General features: G+C 31.6%; 2 protein-coding genes, 1 long non-coding RNA gene and 2 other non-coding genes across 5 annotated transcripts; 4 read left to right on the top strand and 1 right to left on the bottom strand.

Annotated features, from left to right (window-relative positions):
• Window positions 1-764: 764 nt before the first annotated feature.
• On the top strand, window positions 765-5,219 carry LOC109789747 (chaperone protein dnaJ-like protein). The gene is made up of 7 exons (XM_020348777.3): window positions 765-1,003; window positions 1,115-1,324; window positions 1,797-1,863; window positions 3,002-3,333; window positions 3,451-3,592; window positions 3,858-3,983; window positions 4,605-5,219. Exons 1-7 carry the CDS (start codon window positions 982-984, stop codon window positions 4,987-4,989), a joined length of 1,284 nt encoding a protein of 427 aa, XP_020204366.1. The 5' UTR covers window positions 765-981; the 3' UTR covers window positions 4,990-5,219.
• Window positions 5,220-9,432: 4,213 nt separating this feature from the next.
• On the top strand, window positions 9,433-17,023 carry LOC145956903 (uncharacterized). Its single transcript, XR_014433281.1, has 2 exons — window positions 9,433-10,096; window positions 16,708-17,023. It is a non-coding gene; the product is annotated as an uncharacterized LOC145956903 (long non-coding RNA).
• LOC114915184 (small nucleolar RNA snoR26) lies at window positions 10,243-10,334 on the top strand. Its single transcript, XR_003803111.1, has one exon. It is a non-coding gene; the product is annotated as a small nucleolar RNA snoR26 (small nucleolar RNA).
• LOC114915185 (small nucleolar RNA snoR27) lies at window positions 10,424-10,513 on the top strand. The gene has a single exon (XR_003803112.1). It is a non-coding gene; the product is annotated as a small nucleolar RNA snoR27 (small nucleolar RNA).
• A 3,237-nt stretch (window positions 17,024-20,260) lies between the features above and the next one.
• On the bottom strand, window positions 20,261-21,744 carry LOC109789744 (lectin DB58). The gene has a single exon (XM_020348773.3). The coding sequence runs from the start codon at window positions 21,524-21,526 to the stop codon at window positions 20,450-20,452; it is 1,077 nt and encodes a 358-aa protein (XP_020204362.1). The 5' UTR covers window positions 21,527-21,744; the 3' UTR covers window positions 20,261-20,449.
• Window positions 21,745-24,259: the final 2,515 nt, after the last annotated feature.

The following is a 24,259-nucleotide window of genomic DNA, read 5'->3' as shown; positions in this document are numbered from 1 at the left end:
ATTTTTAATTGATTGTGTTGGGATGTTTTTATCCCGTCAATTAACCCAAAAAAAAAATAAAAAATTCAAAAGACTTTAAAATATTTTTTATTATAAAAAAAGTCTTATATTCAATTAAGATATATTTTTTATATAAAAATATTGTGATATTCAATTAAGACAATAAAATTTTTTTAAGAGTACATTAAAATTTGTTGGTATTCAATTAAGGTAATTAAATTTTTTTAAAGTACGTTTAAATCTAATAATATTCAATTAAAATAATTAATTTTTTATTAAAATATTGAAAAAATTATTATTATTTTTTTATTCAAACCTTATTATTTATGTTATTTTTTATTATTAATTGTATTATATTTTAAAAGTTCATTAAATTCTTTAAAATTTTATAATTTCTTAAAATATAAATCTATTAAAAATTAGATTATGAAAATGTTGATTATAAAAATCTTTTAAAAAATTTAAAATTCATTATATTTCTAAAAACAGTCTCATAAAATTCTAATAATCCAGTTACTCCTATTAGTTAGTGTGTGTTTGGTTCAAATTTTTAACGTGATAAATTACATTAAAATGAAAACTATTAATTATAACTTTTATATTTTAAACGTAATTTTTATTCCTAATGACGTTTTAGACCTGTAAGTAACATGTACTTAATTGTTTGTTACGTGAATTGTTGCAAATTCTATAGCAACTATGATTCTCAACAATAAAAAGTAAAATTAAAGAACATGATCGTATCTCGGATTTTGACACCAAAAAAGTTCCCTTATTTTGTCAGTTTGGTTTGTAAACTACAAGGCAGAACGCGGTTTGTGAACCGCGGGGACCAATCGCAACGATCAAATCATACACCGTTTGACTCTTCTAATTCTAATCCACAATTCTAGTTTCCTTAATGGCAAAGGTAATACTCGATTATAAGGCACCGTAGTTCATACATAACCTGTCTCTCAACTGTCACCTATCCACCCCACCATGGAGGAGCCTCTGTTACCGGGTACAATTTCACTTCCTTAATGGAAAATTTTCAATTTTTATTGTTGATCTTGAATAGAGATAACGATTTTGATTCTGGGTATTTTTTGTTTTTTTATTGGGTATGAATTAGAAAAAAGAAGTGGATCGGTTGAGGAGGAGAGTGGAAAATGGAGCTCGTATCAGTATGTGGGTCAAACCGGTTCTGTGGTGCCAACTGCTTCATTGGCTGGGACTGAGGTGAGTGTGGATGAAATACGATCTGCTGCTGCTGCTTCTTCTGGTTACTACCCCCCTTCCCTTCATGGGGCCTTGGTTGGTTCACCTGAGCCTGAGCCTATAGGTGGGTGCTCTTGTTTTTCCTGATTCTCATTTCAATTATGATGATTGCCAATGTTTTAAATTGCGGTAGCAGCCACAGTTTCATTGCAACCCTTGATATTATGGACAAATGTGGACCACAGTTTCATTGCAATTCTTGATATTGTGGGAAATTGCAGATAAATGTGGCTGAACTCTGAAGCAGTCACAATTGCAGTGGGGAAGACCCCAAAAGCCTTGATGCTGTGGTCGAAATTGCGGTCACCGACTGTTTTTAAAACCTTGATGATTGATTTTGATTTTGTCGGTCATTGTATAGCTACTAGCATTTGAGCTTTAGTTGGGGGAGTTTGCTTGTTTTTCCTTAGCAATGTCTTTTTTAAAATAATTACGAGTGAATTGAAGAGTTGCTAAGTTTTCTTATTTAACTTTGTTACAGAAGACTTTTGCCTGTATGCAAACCTGGATGTTGAATACGTTATTACTTGTTGCAGGGCAAGTTCTTGTTTATCAGGGTGGATATGGAGGAGATTATGGTGGACCCAGAGCCCAATTCCAGAGGTATGATCACGTAAAACGAATCTAAGGAAGATTTCTTTCATGTAACTTTAATATTGGAACTAGGCTGTTCATGAGGCTATTTAATGTTTTGGTTTTATTGTCTGAAAGAATTAAATAGTTGGTTTTGTTCTACAATGATTTAGACCTTACTGTGAAAGAAATTAGATGTTAGAAAAAAAATGATAGATATGTGAACGGGCAGACAATTTTTTTGAGAGAATGATGACCAATCACATTAGATAATGAAAGTGATGTTGTTATGCTACTTATGCATAAGAGAGCTACATTATAGAGCAACATGTCACCGAGCTGCTAACTCTATGAAGTGTTGACATTACATGGAGAGATCTTAGCTAGTCTTTGGTACAACTCTTGGCTTAAGGCTTTATGAATAACTCTTGAACGATTATTTCAATTATTATGAAGAGGCTTTCAACCATGCTCTTGATTGTTAAGACTTCAGGGATTTGAGGGGTCTAGCTTTTTGAGTGGTCAGAGGGGTCTAGATAAGACTTCAGGGAAGAAAACAGAAACAAAGGTTTATGGAACTTGATATTTAGGGGTTGATTTTGGTCTGTTTGATTAAAATGACCTCTGCGGAACCAAGGTATCTTTGCTACCTGAAAATGTGTTGGTAAAAATATATCTGATCTGGGTGGTGGTGTTATGTGCCATTCTTTTGGAATCTAGCGCAAATAAGTGAAATCATATATTATATACAGCAGAAAGCAACTAATTTATATTCTAGAGTTTATTTGCAGTGGAAATATTCCAATTCATAAAGATAGGTTTTTACTCCCTTTATGTGTTTAAGAAAATGGTTATAGCTCAAAAGGGTTTTGAAAGCGAGAGAAACAAGCAGGGTTGATCAAGATAAACCTCTCATCACAATTGGCTTCATTAAAATATTACTTGTCTTGTTTCCTCTAACAGCCAATAGGTCATAGAATTGGCAGGTCATTTTATGGTTGAGCATATTATACAGTTTTAATTAAAAAGTATCTTCCACATGTCAGCTGTCTCTATTCTCTAAAATGTATGCCTTTTAATAAAGTTCATTATGATATGGATTTCTCAAGTTCAATATTCCAGCACTGTATTGACAAATAATCTTGTTAACTGGATGATTAACTTTTAGGAAAATCTTGGATGAAGTGGAGATACGAGAGTTGCTCATTGATCATGTTGGTCATCGTTGCTGTTGGGGTAGTCGTCCTGCTCGAACATGGAGGATTCATTCGGTGGAAGACTGTAATGTTTATGTAGGAACTCTGGATACATTTATAGAGGAAAGAGAGATCATAAGAGAGACAGAACCATACCTTGGTGGCAGTATTGACGGAAAGGATAATGGACCTGAACTTGGTCTTTGGGAATTGGATCTAAGATCGCAGTTCCCTGTTCTATTTGTACCCTATAAAGAAGTGCGAGAAAAGATTCCTCATTCTGAAGTTATTGAGAAATGCTCTGGTAAATTTTGGATTTTCATCTCCAAGATTCACAAATCAAATATGTACATGTATATACCTCTATTTTCTTACTGTTTCCTTTTACCTCTCCTAACAAAACCCTTGAAGTTTTTTTCAGTTTGTGCTGGACGAGGAAGTATAGTCTGTGCTACGTGCAATGCAGACCAAGAACCTGGTTTTTATAAGGAAAATCAGATGACTCAGTGTGCAACTTGTTACGGAAGGGGTTTAATTGCTCATAAAGATGGTTCTGACACAGTGTGAGTAGTTTGTTTGTTCATATAGACAGATAGATAGGGTGAAGCAATGGTATGGTGCATATGGCTGAAGCTCCTATAGAAAATACAATGATCATATAGTCTTCATTTTTCTTCTCCTTCGTAGCATTGATAGATTGCTATTTTCCTTAAAATGATGTATAGAAAATCAAAATTTTGAACATTGAATTCAAGCAGGCCTCATTGCTTTCTGTCAAGGTGGATGTTTATACTTGTAATTCACTTATCAGGTTACATTTTCTTGCAGATGTGTGAAATGTAATGGCAAGGGAAAGATTCCTTGTGCGACTTGTGGGTCTCGTGGACTAATTAAGTGTGCAACATGTAATGGAAGTGGTTCTCTTCTAGCACGAAAGTTGGCCATTATTAGATGGTATGTCAATCTGATGGTACAATTGGCCATTAATTAGACATGCTTCTGGTCTTTAGAATAATTTTACTCAAACTTGTCATACATAATTCATTTATAATACATCATCCGGAGGAGTTACTTAAGCAGGCTGTCAGGCACTAGTTTTCATAGTTCATGTGCATTAGTAGGTATTATAATTTAAACCAGTGTGGTATGCTTTCAAAAAGTCTTTGTAGACTTGCATAAACATACCTCCGTGGTGCCATTTAAACACACGGTTTCAGCACCTATGTTTCTGTTTTATCTCTTTTAAACACAAACCAACACATAAGATGTTAGAAAGGACGCAATCAGTTGAGAAATAATAAGGAATAGAGTTTGTAGAAAATGGATGATGTAAACTGAATTACTATGCCACTCTTTGATGTTTAAACATTACTGCTCAATCGGTGTGCAGAACTGCAATCTGTCACTAAAATTATTGCAGACTAGGTTATTGTAAACTTACAAAACATCACATATGAGGTCTATTATATAATCTTCGTTTAAGAGGTTCATAAATGTCCAGTTTCATGTTGTTATGCTTAATATTGATTCCTTTTAGTGACAATGCTAAAGGAACACGTGTTTGCGCTGTTACAGGAAGACACTCTCAACTCGGAAAGTAAATGCAACAAGTGGAGCAGCATCAGTACCAGATGAAGTTTTCCATAGATCCAAAGGGGTTCAGTTGTGCAACACTCAGGCACACCAATGCACACCAGCCTTTTTTGCTGATTCTTATTTTCTCAACAAATTTTCTTCTGATGTCATCACAGAAAGAGCTCAAGTACCTGCCACTGCAAGGGTCATATGTGAGAGGCACACAATCTCTGTAGTGCCGGTAACTCGTGTCACCATGTCTCATCGTCGGCAATCCTTCAGTTTCTATATTATTGAATATGGCAGGGAGGTGTACTTAAAGGATTATTACCCTGCAAGATATTGTTGGGGCTTGTGTCCTTGTTTGGAGTGGTTGAAGTTGTAATGTTGAAACTCCTCATTCTGGCAGCATTGAGCAGTGTATATGTTTCATCTACATGTTTGTGAGTTCTCTCTTCAGATTGATAATAACAGAAGCAGATTTCTGGGTTTTGTAGGTTGTGAACTTGTGAAGATGAACTTTGTCATATTATCTGTTGGCTTGTATGGATCACAGCAATGTTTTTAATTTGTTATTATATTTATGAAACAAGGCCAGATTCAAGTGGAGTGCAAGTGATGAATTCTTGACGTTACTGTTAATTATTTAAATAAAAAGACAGTCCCCTCAGTTTTCTTTTAATCACCCATTAGTTTGTTTGGATCACTTTCCTTGTATACCTAAGAAGGAAGAGCAGTTTTACTCAAACAAAAAGTTGATTACAAAAATAGTGGACGATCTATCTTCTTTGGCAGTTGTTATTAATCTTTGATAGATTCTTGGTTTGATCATCTTTTTCAGCTTATCATTATGGCCTGTAATTTTCTTTGTCAAAAAATAAAAATAAAAAATAAAAATCATCTAGTAGGAATTCGAGTTCGATTTATAAGTACTTTATAGTGTGCTCCATTCCATGCTTTCTTGCCTCCATGGTAGTAATGAATAGCATGTTGAAGTGTAAAATACAGGGCCTCCAAACTTGATAAATAGCAGTTTGGACTATGGATTTTGGTTAGTAATTGAACATGAATAGCCTTTGACAATATGTGCAGCAAATTTTATATTATTGAACAAGCACAATCATATTTTAAGGCGTGCAACTTCGATATTTTTCTCATATAGTCATTTAAGGGCAATCAAAAGATAATAGTTATTGTCGTTAAGTATAGAGTTGTCAACCAACAAATTATTGATACAAGTAATATTAGACTTGGTTTTCTTAAGTAAAATCTTGGAACTGTGTCCTAGAGATGGAAAAAAGATGATTGAAAAGAGAGATTTCACTAATGGTGTGTTTGGATGAGGAATTTTACAAATTCAGGGAATTTAAAATTTTTAGTATTTGGATTACTTTAATTTCAATTTCTATTATTCTTAAAATATTTTGTTTGGTAAGTCAATTCAAATTTTTCAAATTTTAAATTATTGGGTTGGATATGGTAATTTGATTCTACCATGATAAAATTGATTTTAAAAATATATTTATATTTTGATATTTTTAAATTAATTTTTTTTAAAAAAAAATTTAGCTAATTTTTAAATATTTAATAATTTTAAAAATTAATATTAAATAATATTTACTAATTTTAAAAATATTTTTGAATATTCAATAATTAAAAGGATGAAGAGATAAGAGATAAGATAAAATATATAAGTGAAATAAGAAAAACAAATGTGAGAAATTTCAAATTCTTATGTTTTTGGGAGAATTTAAAATTCTACAATTTCAAGGAATTTCACAAATACTTGAATTTCAAATTCCTTATAAATTCTCCATCCAAACAAGGTATATCACCTCAAAGAATTTGAAATTCTTCAAATAAATGAATTACTTCATTTAAATTTCCCATCCAAACATACTATAAAGATAGTTAACAATTTTTTTTTTGATAAAGATTGCTTATTCATAAAGTTGATGGATATGCAAGTGACCCTCAAATCCAAAAGTGTCATAGACATAGTGAAAATGAAATAAAAATATATTCCAAGAATGATTATAAAATAATATGAAATTAAATTTTTAGAAAATATTTAATTTTCACCATGTATATAACACTTTAAGTTTGAACTTCAATTGTACTAAATAATTTTTATATAAATGAATCTTACGAGATAAGTTTTAAATCTTGAATTAATCAAAAAAAATTATTCAAAAGAACTAAATTAACATAAATTTAAGAGATAAATGACTAAGATGAATATTTTAAGAAATAAAGTACTAAAATGAATTAAAAAAATAAGATAAAAGACTAAAAATATAATTTTTTAACTTATATTTAAACATAGTATTTATTTATACATATAATTTATTTTAAATTTTAATTATATAATAAACATTTAACATCTATATTGCATATTTTAAAATACTAGTAAATAAACAACTTTGTAAATGCAAGTTGCATTTTTTTCCTCATTTTTTGTTTCAGTTTTTACACTATATCTATAAAAAAAATGGAATTCAAATTTATATGGAAGGTCGAAACTGGTTTGGAATAAAAAAAATTTAAAAAAACTAGTCATTAGAATGAATTTGAAGTGGACTTCATCAATGTAATTAAGGGGTGATTTATTTTAACTATTGAGTGAATTTTTTAACAGTTTTTATTAAGAAAAAATAATAAAGGCAAAATATTTTTTAAATATCCTATATTCTAATCTAAGTTTAGTATTTAGGATAACAACATACGTGCACAAATAAAGTCATTTTAGAAACCAAGCTAAAAGCTAAAACTTACTATTACAACTCAAGTTATTTGTTATATTACCATTAGTTTCTGTTTTTCATCTAATTAGTTAGCATAATTTTATAAGAGATATAAAAAGAACATTTTGTATTTCTTTGATATAATTTTTCAATAGTCAATTGATCAAACATGAATTCCGTTTTTCTCTCTTCTATCTTCATATTCTAATTTTCAATATGGTATTAGGAGAAACTTATGCTTCCGCTTAAGCTCTTTCTTCTCCATCTAATCTGATTATTTCATTTGTCTTTACCTCATGTCTCTTACATTCGGCATCACTACTATGGAAGATCCCTCCAATCCTTTCTTCTTGAATCCATTGAACAACCCTAGTCTTGTTCTTGTGTCACAGACACTCACTGGGGAGAACTTCAATTCGTGGCATAGAGCCATGAAGATGACACATATTTTCAATTTTCATGTTAATTTGCTTTCTATCGGTTCATTACTTCATGATACTAACTATTCAATTAGCTTTAATATCAATTATGTAACATTCCAAATGTTTTGAAATCAACAAAATAAATTCTCTTTAATAAGAATTATGTTATTCTTTAATAAGAATTATGTTATAGGCTAAGTTAATTTATTGATTAAGTTTATAATATAAATAATATTTTTATTAACTAAATAATAATTTTAGATTAATTTAGTTATAATACAAAGAAATGCTTAATTTAATTTAAATAAAATAAGAGGGGTTATAAGTGGAGAGTATTTGGTGGACTTCAAGCCTATCTCAAAACCTTATTAAAAATAAAATAAGGGATTAGGTTTTCTTGTGCATCTTCTAAAAATCTAAGAACACTTGTAGAAGGAAACCTAGAGGAGTCCATCAAAGAGAGTGCGAAAATAGGAGCTTGGAGCTATAAGGAACGCATAGAATTGTGGGATTATTACTACCAGTAAAGAGGAGTGAGATTGTCGCATCCATGAGTATATATGAAATATAAGGGTAGAGAGGCAATCCGTAAGCCTCTTACATTGTTTGTTTAACTTGTATGGACACATATGGCTATGATTGAGAATCAATTGTTATTCTGTTATGCAATTCATGTATTTTATTTTGATTAAATTGACATGTTGATGAATTGATATATTTTGAGGGTTAGGGTTGTTATACGTATGAATTTGGGGCTTTAGGCTTAATTGGATGAATAAAGATGATTTGGTAATGTTGTGATGTTGCATGAGAACCGAGTGACTATTTGGCTGATTAGATTACAAAGATACAAGTGGATATGTGTGGATGGGATTTGGGGAAACCCAAATCTTGAAGCTAGTGATTCTACAAGGTGCAAAATTTGTGTTTGCCTTGAGTATGCCTTCATGGCGTCGAGCGTGGATGCATGGTTACCAGCGTTGGGCATAAATGAACTCACGCAAGAAATGAGGACGTTAAAGAGGTTTTTGACTTTCTTGTACTAAGCGAGAGGTATTTCACCCAACATCGCATCAGGTGCAACTTTGGTAAAGAGGTCTTTAACCTCTAACACTAGGCATAAGTTTGACCTTGTTAGGCACCATGCCTTCTTCTCAAATAAACCAAGTTATACACATAATTTAACATTGGAGGATTCGTGAGGGGGGATTAAGTATTATAATTATAAGAATGAAGCTAACAAGTTAGTAACAAGATGTATACATATAAAAGGGAGAACTAAATAGAACTATGATTGTAAGAGGATCAATAAATAATATATTCTAGCATGTATGAATGATGAGTATGTATGAGTGTTGTTGTATGAGAAATTATATTGATGCATGATCTATTAAGTTACTATGAGTAATGTGGTAAGATGTGGTGAATAAGTCTAGTATGTGTTGTAGATTGACAAATGAAGTTGATGGTTGTTGCATTTATATGCAATGATGTGGTGTGGTTGTTAGAGTTCATGCATACATATTTTGTTTACAAAATAGTGTGAGTCTATGTAGGTAAGTTTCATAAGTCATTTACTTACGCCTTAAGGGGGGCTATGGTGAAGAACCTCTAATAAGAGTGAGAGATAACCATAAATAATTATAGCACTTTGACAAGATCCTAATAAACATTCATTGGTTGAGGGTGGTTCCTATTAATCAAACTCAAGATGAAGACATAGTATATTTAATTTTGATAATAACAAATATAAGTTTCTTGAAAGATAATAGTGCAAATTACATTTTGTTGTGTGTTTAAGTTTTGTTGTTTGTAGATTTTGTGCTTTATATGTAACTTAACCTTATTTCTCTATATAAATAATGTTTGATGATGAAAAGAAGTTTTTAAAATATTTTAAAAGGAGGATTGATTTGAAAAATCAAAATATTAAGTTTTCATTTAAAAAATTGATTATTTTAAATAATAATTAATTATTTATTCTATTTTTCAGTAAATTAAGAAACTTCATTATAATAATCAATTATCACTTAAAATAATCAATTAAATTATTTTTAGTTAATTTTTATATCTACTAAAAATAAAATTTATTACTAAATATAAATATAAGTGGTGCATATATAAAAACTTTTTTTTTGGGGGTAAAGTCAAAAATCCTGTTTTAATAATGATTGGAAAACAAATTTTTAAAAAAATAACGATAGAATAAAAAGCCCAAATTGTGGTAGTGAAGTAAACGGGAAAATGAACCCATCATCGAAAGGCTCCAAACAAAACCCTAGGCTTCTACGCGCTTCTTTAAATTCGCAGAACGCACACGCCGCAGGTAAACATTTACGCTAAAATCCTCTTTCCCTTTGTTCGCGTCTTAGATTCATTCGGAATTCGAAGAATCAAATCTGAGGTTCAAACCTACGATTTCGTCTTTCAAATTTCAATCATCTTTTAGGGTACTTATGCATCTCTGTTTTACGAGCATCAGTGATGAGCAATTCCAATATGTTATCCTTGCACTTTGATTACTAGTGAAGAAGCTAATGGGGAATGATTACTCTGAGATGCTCTTTCTTTTATCTCTCTGCAAATTCTGCTAAATTTTTTATCTTTTTGATCACTTCGAAAAAAAAAACTCATTTTTTTTCTTGGTTGGATTTATGGATCGGTGATGTTAGTTATAAACTGCGTTATCTATCTGAAGCTTCCTAAAGGAATTGCAGATAACCATATATTGCTGAGATCCATTAATGTTCATATAGGATTTTTGTTTTCTTATATAAACGTCATTATTTCAATCTTATGAAAAAAATCATTTGTTCTTATTCTGACCGCACTTAGTTTGTACGATGTGTTTTTGGTTTCTTTCACTGCTTTGGGTTAAGATTTTAAATTTCTGTTGTGATTTTGTTCTGTTTTGTGATATTACATGAAATGAACAAATGTGCTGTATGTTGTATTATTTGTTCTATTTAGATTTGTGGTTGTATTTGTATGACTTGTTTATTCAAAAAGCTAGTAGTGCTTAAAGCGTGCATCTATGAGGGTATTTAGAGACAGCTTTCGTGTATGTAAATGCAGCGGTATCATAGATCTTGCTTGCTTGTAGTTTCTTTGATTCATCGTGCATATCATAGACTTGGTTGTTGAAACATCTTATTGATAGTTGTAATGCAAAAAAATGTTACTGATAATACTTGTATGGTAGTTAATTTTAAACATGAAATTATTGATACTTGAACTAGGGTAAATAAAATGAAATTTTGAAAACTCATGATCAACTTTTATTTAAAACATAAGTCAAGATGTTTATTTCATTGTTTGGAGTTCCAAAGTTGATAGTAGGGATTCAAAACCAATTTCCCATAATGTTGAGCCAAAAAAAAACATCGTTCAAATAGGCTTGTTTAAGTATTAATATCATGGGACGGTATCTAATTTTTAAAATGAACAATGGAATTTAAGATTTTTTTTTTTTGGAGAAATGTAATATATGCTGAAAAAAAGCATGAATGAACAAATCTAAACTTTCCAAAATATTGATGAAATGTATAACTAGTTATGTTTGGTTTGACGAAAAGAGATGAGTTGAAAAGGAGTAAAATGAATATAGATTATATTGTATTAGTTGAATATGTAAAATGACGGAACAAGGTGAAGTGGCGAAACGTTGATATGAAATAAAGCTTAGGAATAATATTGCTAACTATTGGATATGAATTAGTTACGTGTGTCTAATTTTTAAGGAGAATTGTTAGATTCAGTTTTGAGAGTTAGATATAAAGAGACTAAACAATTAGAGAGACACTTTTTGTTATATCTAGATCTCCTTTCTTGTAAATTCTCAAATATGCAATAAACTCGTCGTGACCTTTTCTCTTATAAGGTTTCTTGTTACATCTATGTTCTTTGAATTATATTCGAATTCTTAGAACTAAGAAATATTATAACAATTGGTATTAGTCGGGACGATTCATTTGGACTAATCTTCCATGGTAGACTCAACTCATCATGCGGTAGCCATGAGGGAGTTGGAAGAATGGTTGTCAGTGAACTTTGACTAATTCTATGAAAGAAACATTGCAAGAATTGATGGGTAATGTGGGAAATATATTAGGATCATCAATTATTCAAGGACAAAATCGTGGGTCTTTTTATTCTTGTGGAACTAGGCTTGCTAGGATTGATTTTCCTGGGTTTAATGGTGAGAATGTGAACCAGTGGATGTATCAATGTGACAATTTTTTTCTTATTGATAATACACCTGATGACTTTCATGTTAAACTTGTTGTTCATATAGAGGGTCGGGCTTTACAGTGGCACACAACTATTGATAAAACTACTAATTGTTCTAATTTGCCTTGGCTTAAGTACAAGAAACTGGTTCTTGAAAGGTTTGGTGATGTTTGTGATGATCCAATGGTGGATTTAATGAAATTGAGGCAGAAAAAGTCAGTCATCGAATATTATGAGGAGTTTGATGCTATTATTACTCGCTTGAATTTTTCTTAGGAGTATTTGCTTAGTTGTTTTTTGGGAGGGCTTAAGAAGGATATTCAAATAATGGTAAGGATGTTTCAACCAACTATAGTAAGTAAGGCTTTTTCATTAGCAAGATTGTATAAGGCTGCTAATACTTCAGGTTTTGTGATTAATGAGATCAATAAACAGCAGAAAGGTGTATTGGGCCATAGACCATTGAGTGTTGATAATTCTAATTCTTCTAGTACAGTAACTAATGCTAGTAAGATTAAGGCAAGGTTAGGGAAGAGTTTGACCCTTGCGTACATGAATGAAAGGAAGGGCCAAGGGTCTTTGCTATTTTTGTGATGAACCTTACTCACCTGAACATAGTTTGACTCACAAGAAGTTGCAAGTGCATGTTTTGGAGATTGATGATGAGGATGACCAGTGGGATACAATGGATAATGTAAATGATAGACCTATAGTAAGGGAACCACAAATATCGGTTAATGCATTGACAGGAGTTGCTAGTTTTCGTACCATGAGGATTACGGGGTATTATCAAAAAAAACCTTTGCACATCCTTATCGATAGTGGCAACACACACAATTTCTTGGATATTCAAGTGGCTAAGTATGGGTGCAAGATTGAAGAAAAGGAGCCTTTAAGTGTTGTGGTAGCAGATGAGTCCAAGCTTACAATTTCTTTTATGGTGAAAGGCTTCACTTGGTCTATTTAGCAAACTACATTTACTTCGGACATGTTATTGATTCCTTTAGGTTGTTGTGATTTGGTTTTAGGGATTGAATGGTTAGTCACATTGGGTAATATTACTTGGAATTTTTCTAAGTTGACAATGGACTTCAAGGTCCATGGTAAGAGGCATGTGTTGAGAGGCTCTCCTTCTACAGGTGTTAAGACTGCTAAGAAACAACAACTCGACAAGGCCTTGGGTGATGGTGTTCATGTTTCCATGCTACAACTTTGTGAGGAGGAAGGAGGATTATTACAGTCTTTAACTACTCATGCTGCTCAACCTTCATTACCGGAGGAAATGGACCAACTATTAAAAGAGTTTGATGACATATTTGAAGAGCCAACTCAGTTACCTCCATTTAGGCCTGGCCATGATCATAAAATTCCACTGGTGCAAGGTGCTAATCCAGTAAATAAAAGCCCTTATAGGTAAGTTAAAAATCAGAAGGATGTTATAGATAAATTGGTACAAGAATACTTGAAATCTGGTATCATTCAGGACAGTAGTAGCCCATATGCCAGCCCATAGTTTTGGTGAGCAAGAAGGATGGATCCTGGAGAATGTGTGTGGACTATAGGGAATTAAACAAGAGTACAGTGAAGAACAAGTTTCCAATTCCTTTGGTAGACGGTTTACTAGATGAATTAAATGGCTCTACAATTTTTTCCAAGATTGATCTAAGGTCTGGTTACAATCAAGTGAGAATGGACCCTGTAGATGTACACAAGACAACTTTTAGAACTCATGGGGGACACTATGAATATGTGGTAATGCCTTTTGGTCTTACCAATGCACCTGTAACATTTCAAGGCCATATGAATACAATGTTCCAACATTTTTTAAGGAAGTTTGTATTACTCTTTTTTGATGACATTCTTATCTATAGTGTGAACTTGCAAGAACATTTGAATCATCTGAAATTGGTCCTTCTAACTTTGAGGAATAATTACTTATTTGCTAGAAGATCCAAATGTTATTTTGTTGTGAATAGGGTGAAATATTTGGGTCATTTTATTTCAAGTGAAAGAGTGGCTACAGATCTTGGTAAGATTGAAGCTATGACTAAATGGCCTTTACCTCAGACTATTAAGCAACTTAGGTGATTCTTGGGTTTAGTCGGTTATTACAGAAGGTTCGTGAAGGGATATTGAGTTATAACTAAGCCTCTAATGGATATGTTGAAGAAGGACAATTTTAGGTGGACTCAAGATGCTAAACTAACATTTCAGAAGCTCAAGGAATTACTGAGTAACACTCCTATCTTAGCACTTCCAGATTTTTCCAAAGTTTTTGTGGTGGAAGTTGATGCTTCAGGTGGGGGAATTGGAGTCGTACTCATGCAAGATCACCATCTTATTGCTTACATTAGTAGGATATTGAATCTACAACAACAATTTATATCTACATATGAGAAGGAGTTGTTGGCTGTAGTTTTTGCTATACAAAGGTGGAGACATTACCTTTTGAATAAACATTTTATAGTAAAAACAGATCATTATAGTCTCAAATACATTTTGGATCAAAGGCTGACTACAGATTTCCAGCAGAAGTGGCTATCAAAACTCATGGAATTTGACTTTTCAATTGAGTACAAGAAGGGTCAAGATAATGTAGTAGCAGATGCCTTGTCTTGAGTAAGTCCTATTGAGTGCAGTAGTTTGATTATTCGGTAGTTGCAATTTGAGTTGGTTGATAGGATTCGTAAATCCTGGCTTAGCGATGTGAGCTTGCAGAATTTGATTAGTGAAGTGCAAAAAAGTTCAGACTCATAAACACTACAAGTGGCAGAATGGTGAATTGAGAAGGAAAGGGAAACTTGTAGTTAGAAATAACCTTGAACTAAGAAAAGATTTGTTACTATGGTTGCATGCATCTGCTACAGGAGGTCATTCAAGAATCAATGTTACCATGAAGAGAGTTAAATCGGTAGTTTATTGGAAAGGGCTAATCAGTGATGTTAGGAGATTTATTCAACAATGTTCTGTGTGCCAGCAATGTAAATATGATAATTCTGTCACCCCTGGATTGTTGCAACCATTGCCTATACCTGATCAGATTTGGCAGCATATTACAATGGATTTTATAGAGGGCTTGCCTAATTCATTTGGTAAACAGGTCATCTGGGTTGTGGTGGATAGGTTGAGTAAGGCTGCTCGTTTCACAGCTCTATCGCATCCATACACTGCAAGGGAAGTAACTTAGGCATTTATGGATAATGTGTTCAAACTACATGGGTTTCCTGATTCTATTACTAGTGATAGAGATCCTGTGTTTGTAAGTCAATTTTGGTAGGATTTTATGGCTTTCCAAGTAGTCCAAATTTAGCTTTCAACAAGCTATCATCCTCAGATTGATGGGCAATTTGAGGTGGTGAATAGATGTTTAGAAACCTATCTTAGATGCATGTGTGCAGATTCCCCTCAAAATTTGTCTAAGTGGCTTCCTATGGCAGAATGGTGGTACAACACTACCTATCACACAGCTATCAAGGCTACTCCTTATGAAATCATGTATGGCCAACCACTTCCTATTTACCTTCCTTACCTTTCTGGAGAGTCCAAGGTGGAGTTAGTTGATAGAAGCTTAAGGAAAAGGGGAGAAATGTTGAAATTAATCAAATTTCATTTGAGAAGAGCCCAAGAAAGAATGAAACAATTAGCTGACAAACATAGAACTAATAAGAAGTATCAGATTGGTGATTTAGTATATGTGAAATTGCATCCCTATAGATAAATTTTCGTAGCCTACAAGAGACATGCTAAGCTAAGTCCGAAGTATTTTAGTCCTTATAAAATCATTGATTGCATTGGGGCAGTGGCTTACAAGTTGGATCTTCCTGTGCATTCCAAAGTTCATAATGTATTCCACATTTTACAACTCAAGAAACACATTGGAGATGCAGTAACTTCTACCAATCTGCCATATCAAGCTGAACATGCCTTTGCAGAGAAGGAGCCTGAAGAAATTCTAGATAGGATGACAGTTAAAAGGAAAGGAGCAGCAGTGACGAAAGTTCTTGTTAAATGGAAGCACCAACTTCTAGAGAATGCCACTTGGAAATTTTACTATGACTTGAAGAAGAAGTACCCTTTATTCCATCCTTGAGGACAAGGATGTTGACAAGATGGGGGCATTGATATGAAATAAAGCTGAGGAATAATATTGCTAGCTGTTGGATATGAGTTAGTTACGTGTGTCCCATTTTTAAGGAAAATTGTTAGATTCAGTTTTGAGAGTTAGATATAAAGAGCCGGTAAACAATTAGAGAGACCATTTTTTGTTGTATCTAGATCTCCTATCTTGTAAACTCTCAAACACGCAATAAACTCTTCGGAACATTTTCTCTTATAAGATTCCCTATTTCATCTCTGTTCTTTGAATTATATCTGAATTCCTAAAACTAAGAAATATTATAACAAACATGCATCATTCAAAACAAATGTCTCAGATTGAAAAAAAAAATCTCTCAATTTTTATCTTCTTAAGAATCAGGAGAAATGTAATAGAACAAGTTTTTTTTAATAAAATTATTAAATCAGTGATTTTTTATGTAATCCATACCCAATGTATTCCCAATGGCCAAATTGGTTGTGGACAATAATTAAACGCGACCATCCCGTGGAAGAGTTTTTGGGCAGATTTAATGCAGAATGGAAGACTTTGAACTTTTTCCAAAACCTTGGAAGCATGATAATTGTTGTTGACCATTTTATCTGGACAAGGCAAACAAGGTTGGATGCAAAACCAATGTGTTGCAAGCAAAACAAAAGAATGAAGTTCGGAATGAAAAAACAGAATGGGGAAGAGGACCCGAGGAGGAAGAGAATGGAAGATGCAATTAACCCGATCTAGTAGGCATAAAGGAGACTCTTGAGCTACTCTCATAGATATGCGTCGATTGTTTACCAAAATAAAAGATTACTATGTGATTTTAGGGGGTTATCTCCCAAAATCTTGGAATTCTAAGACACAAAATACATGTATTATGTATATAACCTGATTCAAGGGCTATATGATATTTGGGTTACACTCTTTAAATGTTATAGATTGAAAAGTTGCTACTAAAGTTTAAAAGAGGTCATCCGTATCAGAACAATAATCGTAAACAATTATTTATTTGAACATAATTGACGAATCATACTACTTGTCTAATCTTACGGACTGGTTGAGAAAAATCAATGGTAATTGCTATAGCCTATAGGTAAGACTAATATTAGATTTAAAGAATAATAATTTATTTCATTCTATTTATTATTCAACCAATTGAATGTGAATTTTATTCCATTCAATTATAATATATCCAAATAATGAAATGAAAGTTTTATTTGATTCTATTTCATTTCATTTTAATTCCATCCCTGTCCATCGATCCAACTATAGACTAAAAGTCAAATAATACAAAAAAAAACTTGCATGTATTGATTTGACAACTTTTATAGCTAAATTTTGTGTATATTTGTATTTTAGGGGAGCCTTGAATCAAGGTATGGGTGCTGCTTGTGACCCCAAGAGCATAGGTACAATCACAAACAATTCACTTGTAAGGATTTTTTAGTTTTTTTATATGATAATCTTAGTATGAAATATTCATCATTGAGACATAATGACTAATTTCCAATGATATCTAAGATAAATATTTTTTATCTATATCTATTATAAAGTGGATATATTTTGGTAACCACTCTTTTAATTTTTACTTTTTTAATGAATCATTATATTCCTTGAATTAAAAAATAATAATTCTTACATTCTCTTCAATTAACTATTCGTAACTTCTAATATTTATTTGTGTATAACTATTAGAGACACGAAGTGTCTTGATCCTCCTGGTTAACATAATTTATTTTATATCTAGAATTAGGATTCAAATTTTTTAGTTTCACTAAAAAACAATCGTCTCTAGTTATTGTGTATTCTTACCTACCACAAAGTTCACTTGGTTGAATCTTGTTCAATAGGTCACCTTTTTACGCACTACCTTCTTTCTACATTATGGCTCCAATCACCTCCCCAAGCCATAAATGAAAAATGTCCAGTGGGCAACAAATGGCAAATGTATAATAAGCTTATGGATAAATGAACTCTTTATGCTAAGTAAACAGAACCAAGATAGTTCAGATTCCACCAGTACCAAGAAATATCGCCGTATGCTTTTGCCCTTCGGTCAATAAGCAAGGTTTTTCCTCGGCAAAATAACAATAACGCCGCTAATGCTTGAAATTATAATAACTTGGAAAACACGGTATAGCAACAAGGAGGGAATAAAGTAAAAGAATAATTTTGAATCATCCTACTTACTAAATGGATAATTGAATACATTTTACATTAAGTTATTAAATGCATTCACTATTTCGTTTAATTTTACAAACCATTAAAATAATACAGGAGGTATAGCATTATTCTAGTTTGCTAAATGATAGAAGTTGTTTACACTCGCACCCTAGTGGTAGGTACTACATAGTAGGTTATATGCCAGTAGAGATTAAATGAATGAAGAGGTGAATTAACTAGTAAGAAATTATTGATTAAGCTTAATCAATGATCTTAAATTCAAGTCTTTGATATACATATGTTAAATATCTAGACACCTTAAGTTTATCATATACATGGCTCTGCACTTTTTTTTATAGAAAAAAAATACTATAAAAGCTGAAGTCACAGGGGCCATGAATACCAAATAAATAAGATATATTAATGCATTCCAGACAGAGAAAGCAATGCTGGCAAGAGATGTCTGACTATTTAAATGTAAAATAATTATCATCAACTACCTGCAGAGGACAAAAAGTATTGGAGTATGAACGAAAATAATTCCGTGAAGCATAACAAGATTAAGAAAAAATAAAGTACGATAAATATCATCCCACAAAACTAGGCACGCAATGTCGGGTCACATTATTTGAGAAAACATAAGCAAACATACTCATTTAGAAAGACAATGTCATAGCTACAAATGCTTGACAGAGGAACCAGAAACGAACTTCAGTATTTAAAGCAAACTCAAACAACGCTTAAGTTTTACCTCATGCTTTGAAAGTTTCAGGTTATAGACAAATCAATCAGCCATTTCAAAACCTAATTCCATTCCCAATAATTTACCAGAAAATAAGGGCCAGGACAAAGTTAGGTTACTATTGTCTGCAATTAACTAATGAGATCAAATCATGCCAACCAGAAATATTCCTAGTAAATATTATTGCAAAGAAATATTTACTTTAATAGCAAACAATAAAAATAATAATAAGTTGATATTGTATCCAAACCAACTTTTACTCACCAAAATATTATATAAAGTTACAAGAATATACCTAAATCAGAGTGTCATCACAAGCAAATTCAATTATTCTTTAGTAAGCAAGCATACAAAGCAAATGGCGTGCACAGGCTTAGTCAAGCCCTTAAGAATATACTAAACTACTTTAAAGTAACAAAATGGTGTTGATATTCCATAAGAAAACTAGATGAAATTTCTGTCAACAATACAAGTATCTGCTGCAGTAGCACATATCAGGTGCTTGATCCCTTTATTGCAGAAACGTTTTCAGCTGAATGCAGAGAGCCAGGGAATATGATTGAAAGATGCCTAAAAAGTATAAACCAACTAACCTATGGAGCATTAAGTGCTTGAATGTCAAAGAAAGGTAGCTGAGTGCACTCAAAGTTCCCATCAGTGAGACTGCTACAAGTTTCTGTTACATCTGAAAATTAGCTTTACAGAAGGAATGTAGGACAAGATCAATAAAAAAAAGGGGAGAAATGTTGCTGTCATTTGAGAAACCTGAAATGAAATGAAGAAATGATCCAAAGCTGAATATGCTGCAATTTCCTTCCATGGCTGCTCCTTTTCATGGAAGCTGTGCTCCTCAGACAGTTTTATTTCTTTATTTTTGTAAGTTTAATCTTATGTTAGTAAATGGGAAATAATATTGTTAAATAAAGAGGAGTTACAGAATAATTGCAACTTTAAAAAAGAATATTATTAAATAAAAACAACTACAAATCTATACTAAGAAAACCAACTATAAGACTATTATGGCATGAGGTATAAATACACTACAATCCTCATTCTTTACACATAATATTTTACTTTCTTATATTTGAGCTTGTTAAAGTAGACAGTGACAGGAGTATCAAGCAGATATCACACTGTTACTAGCTAATCAATATTCAATATACAGACTGGTTAGTGATTATGGTTATTTGCCATCATCATACAATAGAACCTCTGTCAACAACATATAATAAATTAGTAACATAGATTTGGACATTTAGTGATGATTCCAAAAGAAAAAGTAAGCCATGTAATCCTTAATACAGAGTTAGATCTGGATCTCAATTTGTTCAAAAATAGACAATAACATAAGTAAATTAAATAGTTCTTTATCAAACTACAACAAAGCAAAACCTGAATACAAGAAACACTGATTTACAATGCAAGCATCCAACTAGATCCCTCCTGTAGATCTACTCCTTGGCATCTTTGATGGTTTTATCTACAACAATGTTCACTTTCTTGTACTCAAAATCTACAGGCTGCATAGCATACTCCTCCGGCACCACCGGTCGTGTATTACCGAAGATGGTCCACAAATAGAGAACAATGAATGCAGTCAATGCTCCACATCCAGCACCAAATATCATGGCAGCAAGAACCCTCAAAAGGCAATCACTCCTGGATTTCACTGCTGGAGTTTCAGTGTTCTTAGCAAACACCTTCGGATCCAGAGGCTCCGAATGCATCCAATGTGGAAAATGCCTCACAATAAAGCTCCATGAATAGAGAAAGCATGCTTGAGAAGTACTCCCTTTCAGCGTGCTAAAGCCTGCATACATCTCTTCAGTCCCCCACACATTTGACAAGTCGATTGAATGCCAAAGCAATGGATCAGATGGCCTTGATTGACCATATTGATTCAACCTAACTTCTAACCGCTTTGAACTCGCTTCATAATCAATCCAAGCATGCAATTTCCCCTCACTTTTTAGACCCATAATGACAGATGAAGCATTGATTGTTTTAACAGGAACAGAACTACCAACATTAATGGCCACATTACAACTAGTATAACCCCCATTTCTACCATCCCTTGAAGCACTAAACTGAACACTTATAACCTTATACTCACTTTCCTTCACTCCAAAAGAAAATCCATATGAACTATTACCAAAAACCTCACCTTGAACACCACTTGGAACCATAGCAAAAGCCAAGCCATTCTTCCCACTATCCAAGTTGATTGAAAACCCAAAGTAGGTTGACAATGAGACCAATTCCCTTGCTACACCATGAACAAGCTTGATGGGTTTCTTGTACATGACTCTCCCACCATTCCCAGAAAGAAGGACTTGAGAGCCGTCATTGACAACCTTTGCATTTCCATAAAGCCCCACACTTGACTTAAAATTTGGATCTTTCTCAAAATCTGTGAAGGAAAAGGAAGAAAGGGGATCAAAAGCTTGGGTTTTGAGGAGCAAGATGAGGAAGGTGAGGGCTGTGAAGTGGGGGGAAATGGAAAATGGTGCCATAATTGAAGTGGGCATGAGCTAAATGTTGCAGGGTGCGACTCTAGAGTTGGTGGGTTGATCCCATTTGCATCAAAAGGGGGATTTTGCTGTTTCTAGGGTTTGGGAATTGGGAGTGAAGAAGGCGGAGGAAGAAAGTAAAGAATATTGGGTAAGTTGTTGGAGTTGGAGGTTGTCAAAATTAAATACGGTTTAACTCATTCCCTGCAACTGCATCTGCAGTGTGTGCACTTCACTTTCACTTTCTCTCACGAGTAGGGGTAGCTCAACTAGGGAATTTAATAATATTAACAAGTTATTAATTTTAATCTATCAATTTTTTTATAAATATTTGTTAACAAAACTTGAACATAAAAAATAATGAAAGTGTTATTATTGTTCTTTGTTAAAATTGAAATTTTATTTAGTGTATATAAATGTATATCAAGATTTGCATTGATTGTAAATTTATATTTTCAAGATGAAACTTTAACACAGATTGAAGAATCATTCTAAAAGTATTTATGGTGATATGTTTGAATGTTTTCCTAATTATGATTTAAATATATTTTTAATTTCTTAAATATAAGATAAATTTATTTTTAATCATTTAAATTTAAAATAAATTTTTAATTTTATAATTTTTAAAAAACTTAGTTTAGTCTTTATACTAAATTTTATTAAAAAATCTGTTAAATATTATCTCATAAAATATATTTATTAATATTTTTGTTAAGTGATATTACATAATTGTCTGAATCTATCATTTTTAAATATATTATTGATGTCTTGAGAGATTAAAACAAAGTTTTTAAAAAAAATTATAAGAGTAAAAAAACACTTTTAAAAGATTAAAAACAAATTTAAGATATTAAAAATATATTTAAGAAAAAATTTATTTATGTCTAATTTTAACATTTTGCAGCATTTTCTCTTGCAATAGTGTTTCTAGTGGGAGACAGCGACAGAAATATAGTTGTAGGAAGTGAGAATTTTTATTCAATAAATCAATATGTTAGCTACTAAATGTAATTTTAATGCAAAAGGTAGATCGTATGAAAGTTAAAATTTGCAAGAGAAAAGTGGTACTTTTATCCAATTACAATTCGCAATTAGGTTGAAAATCATCTTTTATCTTCTGTTAACTGTGTTGGTTTAGTTAGTGATAGGTCAACTTTTGTGAAAAAATAAAAAAGGAAAATAAACATTTTTTGTTTGGTTAAAACAAACAGATATTTTATGCTCCAAATATTAATCCTCGTTTTCTAAATTCAAAAAATTCTCTAATTCTTTCCACAACGAAAAAAGAAGATCATAATTGGTAGCTCTCAAGTTTTAAAAGAGTAACAATCACATTTTACTTTCTTTCAATTATTACCCCATTATGGTTAACTCAATTAAATTGCATGTATTTTATGTTTTAGGGCAGTGACACGGTAATAAATTCACTAGAGGAATTGGGAATAAAGGGTGTTTCATCCAGACATTTATATACTTAATACTTTAATTGCTTCACATGATATGAGAGGATTCATGTCACCTACGGTGTCTTTTCTGTATCCGAATACATGTTGAATTGTTGGCACTTCTCTTTCATATTTAAACCACAATAATGTAACAGCATTTATTGGTTGTCTTGAAAATAACATTTGGGATTTCATTATTTATTAGGTAGTGTAAGTTCCATTAACTATGTCTATATCTTAATGCTATTAATGTTATTTTTATAAATAATTATATAATATTTTTTTCTTATATAGATTAAAATAATTTTGTTAATCAATTGATTTTTTAAAATAATACATTATAAAACATGTTCTAAAAAAAAAATTTAAATATATATTAATTTAATATATAAAATTATTTATAAATAAATTAGTCGAACTTGAATTATGAAATAGTTCAGTAATTTTGACTCATAAATCAATTCGACATATAAATATATATATTTTTTATAATTAGTTTTCTATTTAATTTCAACTGAAAGAATTGTCAAAACTAAATTCTAAGTTAACAATATTAAAAGAATTTGAATAGATTTTCTATTACTTTATGAAAGATATAGTTTTTTATTTATACAAGTTTTGATTGTAATTATATTTCTTTAGAATCATATCTTGTAATTTTATAAAACTAATAGAATAGGTTGTTTTGTCTTCTAAACAAAGTTAAGAGATTATTTTATCAAAAATTATTATTAAATTGAAATTTTAAAATGTGCACGATTCAAAATATTTGTCTTTTTGTCTATGTGATTCAAGTTAATAAGTTAAACTAAAATTGTTAACAAATTGAAATTTGTATCGAGTTAAGTTTGAAAAAAAAAAACAATATAGTTTAAATTTGAATCGAATTGTGAATTAAATTAATATTATTGAGATAAGTTGAGTTGAATCAATATTAGTTTGATATAACTCATTTATTTTTATAAAAAAAATTGTGTACTATATGATAATAATATTTTTATTTTACATGATATATATAATTCATTAATAATTTATTATATAAAAGTAAAATAAGGCAAATAAAGTAGTATCAACTTTAATTGTGAATTAAATTTAAAAAAACTGTTTAATTTCTTATACAGAAAAAGCATGGGACTCTTAAATTGTAAGAGAGTATAGAAAAAAGAATGGAATCTATTTGTAACATGCACAGCAAGTATCAATACTTGTCTTTTCCTCAAAGCGATCTCCCCGGTTTCATAATATTCTTGTGAAAGGATAATTTCTCTTTTTTGTATGGTAAACGCAGAAAAAGCCGTGCGAGAGT

Source organism: Cajanus cajan, chromosome 4 (assembly GCF_000230855.2).
Source record: "Cajanus cajan strain Asha chromosome 4, NIPB_CcT2T_4, whole genome shotgun sequence".
NCBI lineage: Eukaryota > Viridiplantae > Streptophyta > Magnoliopsida > Fabales > Fabaceae > Cajanus > Cajanus cajan.
This window is presented reverse-complemented; position numbering and strand designations above follow the sequence as displayed.

What these genes read in the sequence shown, in the direction of transcription:
- LOC109789744 (XM_020348773.3), bottom strand. Translation starts at nt 21,526, where the DNA reads ATGCCCACTTCAATTATGGCACCATTTTCCATTTCCCCCCACTTCACA.
- LOC109789747 (XM_020348777.3), top strand. Translation starts at nt 982, where the DNA reads ATGGAGGAGCCTCTGTTACCGG. An exon ending in CCCAGAGCCCAATTCCAGAG is followed by an intron (nt 1,864 to 3,001) that starts GTATGATCACGT and finishes ATTAACTTTTAG; the next exon opens with GAAAATCTTGGATGAAGTGG. An exon ending in AAAGATGGTTCTGACACAGT is followed by an intron (nt 3,593 to 3,857) that starts GTGAGTAGTTTG and finishes ATTTTCTTGCAG; the next exon opens with ATGTGTGAAATGTAATGGCA.